General features: G+C 50.1%; 1 protein-coding gene across 1 annotated transcript in view; it reads right to left on the bottom strand.

Moving 5' to 3' along the window:
* Positions 1–274: 274 nt before the first annotated feature.
* LOC102840567 (oxytocin receptor-like) overlaps positions 275–836 on the bottom strand; it is a 31,114-nt gene continuing 30,552 nt past the window's right edge. The window contains exon 2 of the mRNA XM_006876595.1: positions 275–522. Within this exon, the coding sequence (XP_006876657.1) occupies positions 275–522 (248 nt within the window). The remainder of the gene's footprint in view (positions 523–836) is intronic.

Raw genomic sequence — 836 nt, 5'->3', positions numbered from 1 at the left:
TGGAGTGAAATCACAGGTCCAGGCAAAAAACCAACCCACTCACCAGCTAAGGACAACAGTAAAGTCAGGCTCGCAGACATACTTGTAGAAGTCTAGGGGATTGTCACAGACCACTTTCCCATCCCATGGCAGAACGCCCCCATCACTCTCCACTCAATGTGTGGAGAGATACAAACCACTGGGTACCTTGTACAAATATACACCCAGCCACCCAGGGCAGATCATCTATTTCAACACAATTGAGCCTCAGGGGGCAGTTCTGACCCTAATAAGGTCACACCATGGATGTCTGGGAGGAGCTCCTCTGGCTGGAGCTATGGCGGCTCAGGAAAAAGGTGGATGAGTTGCTCTTTTTGCTGACGCTTGACTCTCTGGCCTGGCTGCCCTTCAGGGAGCTGGAGGAGCAGCAGAGGAAGCGCTGCACGAATTCATGGAAGAGGTGGCCTGTGAAGAACATGTAGATCCACGGGTTGCAGCAGCTGTTGAGGCTGGCCAGGAGCATGGCAATGATGAAGGCCGAGGCTAGAGGGCACGGGTGAAAGGAGGAAACAGACCAGGGCAGCATTACTGCAGTGTTCCTGAGGTAGCAACAGTCCCAAATCTATCAGACTTAACCAATGCTTCCGAAGCATCTCAAGTTCTAAGTTACAGGATGAAGTATGAGTATGGCAACATTGATCTTCTTTCCATATTCTTGCTATGGAAATGATGTTCACCTCCCCCTCAAGCTTTCCTAGGATCAGTGAGCCCCAGAGCTCTCATTATCCTTTCATGCATCAAATGCTTTGTTGTTGTTGTTAAGTGCCATCAAGTCGGTTCTGACTCACAGTGACCCT

The sequence above is a fragment of the Chrysochloris asiatica genome, unplaced genomic scaffold (assembly GCF_000296735.1).
Source record: "Chrysochloris asiatica unplaced genomic scaffold, ChrAsi1.0 scaffold00393, whole genome shotgun sequence".
NCBI classification, from domain to species: Eukaryota; Metazoa; Chordata; class Mammalia; order Afrosoricida; family Chrysochloridae; genus Chrysochloris; species Chrysochloris asiatica.
This window is presented reverse-complemented; position numbering and strand designations above follow the sequence as displayed.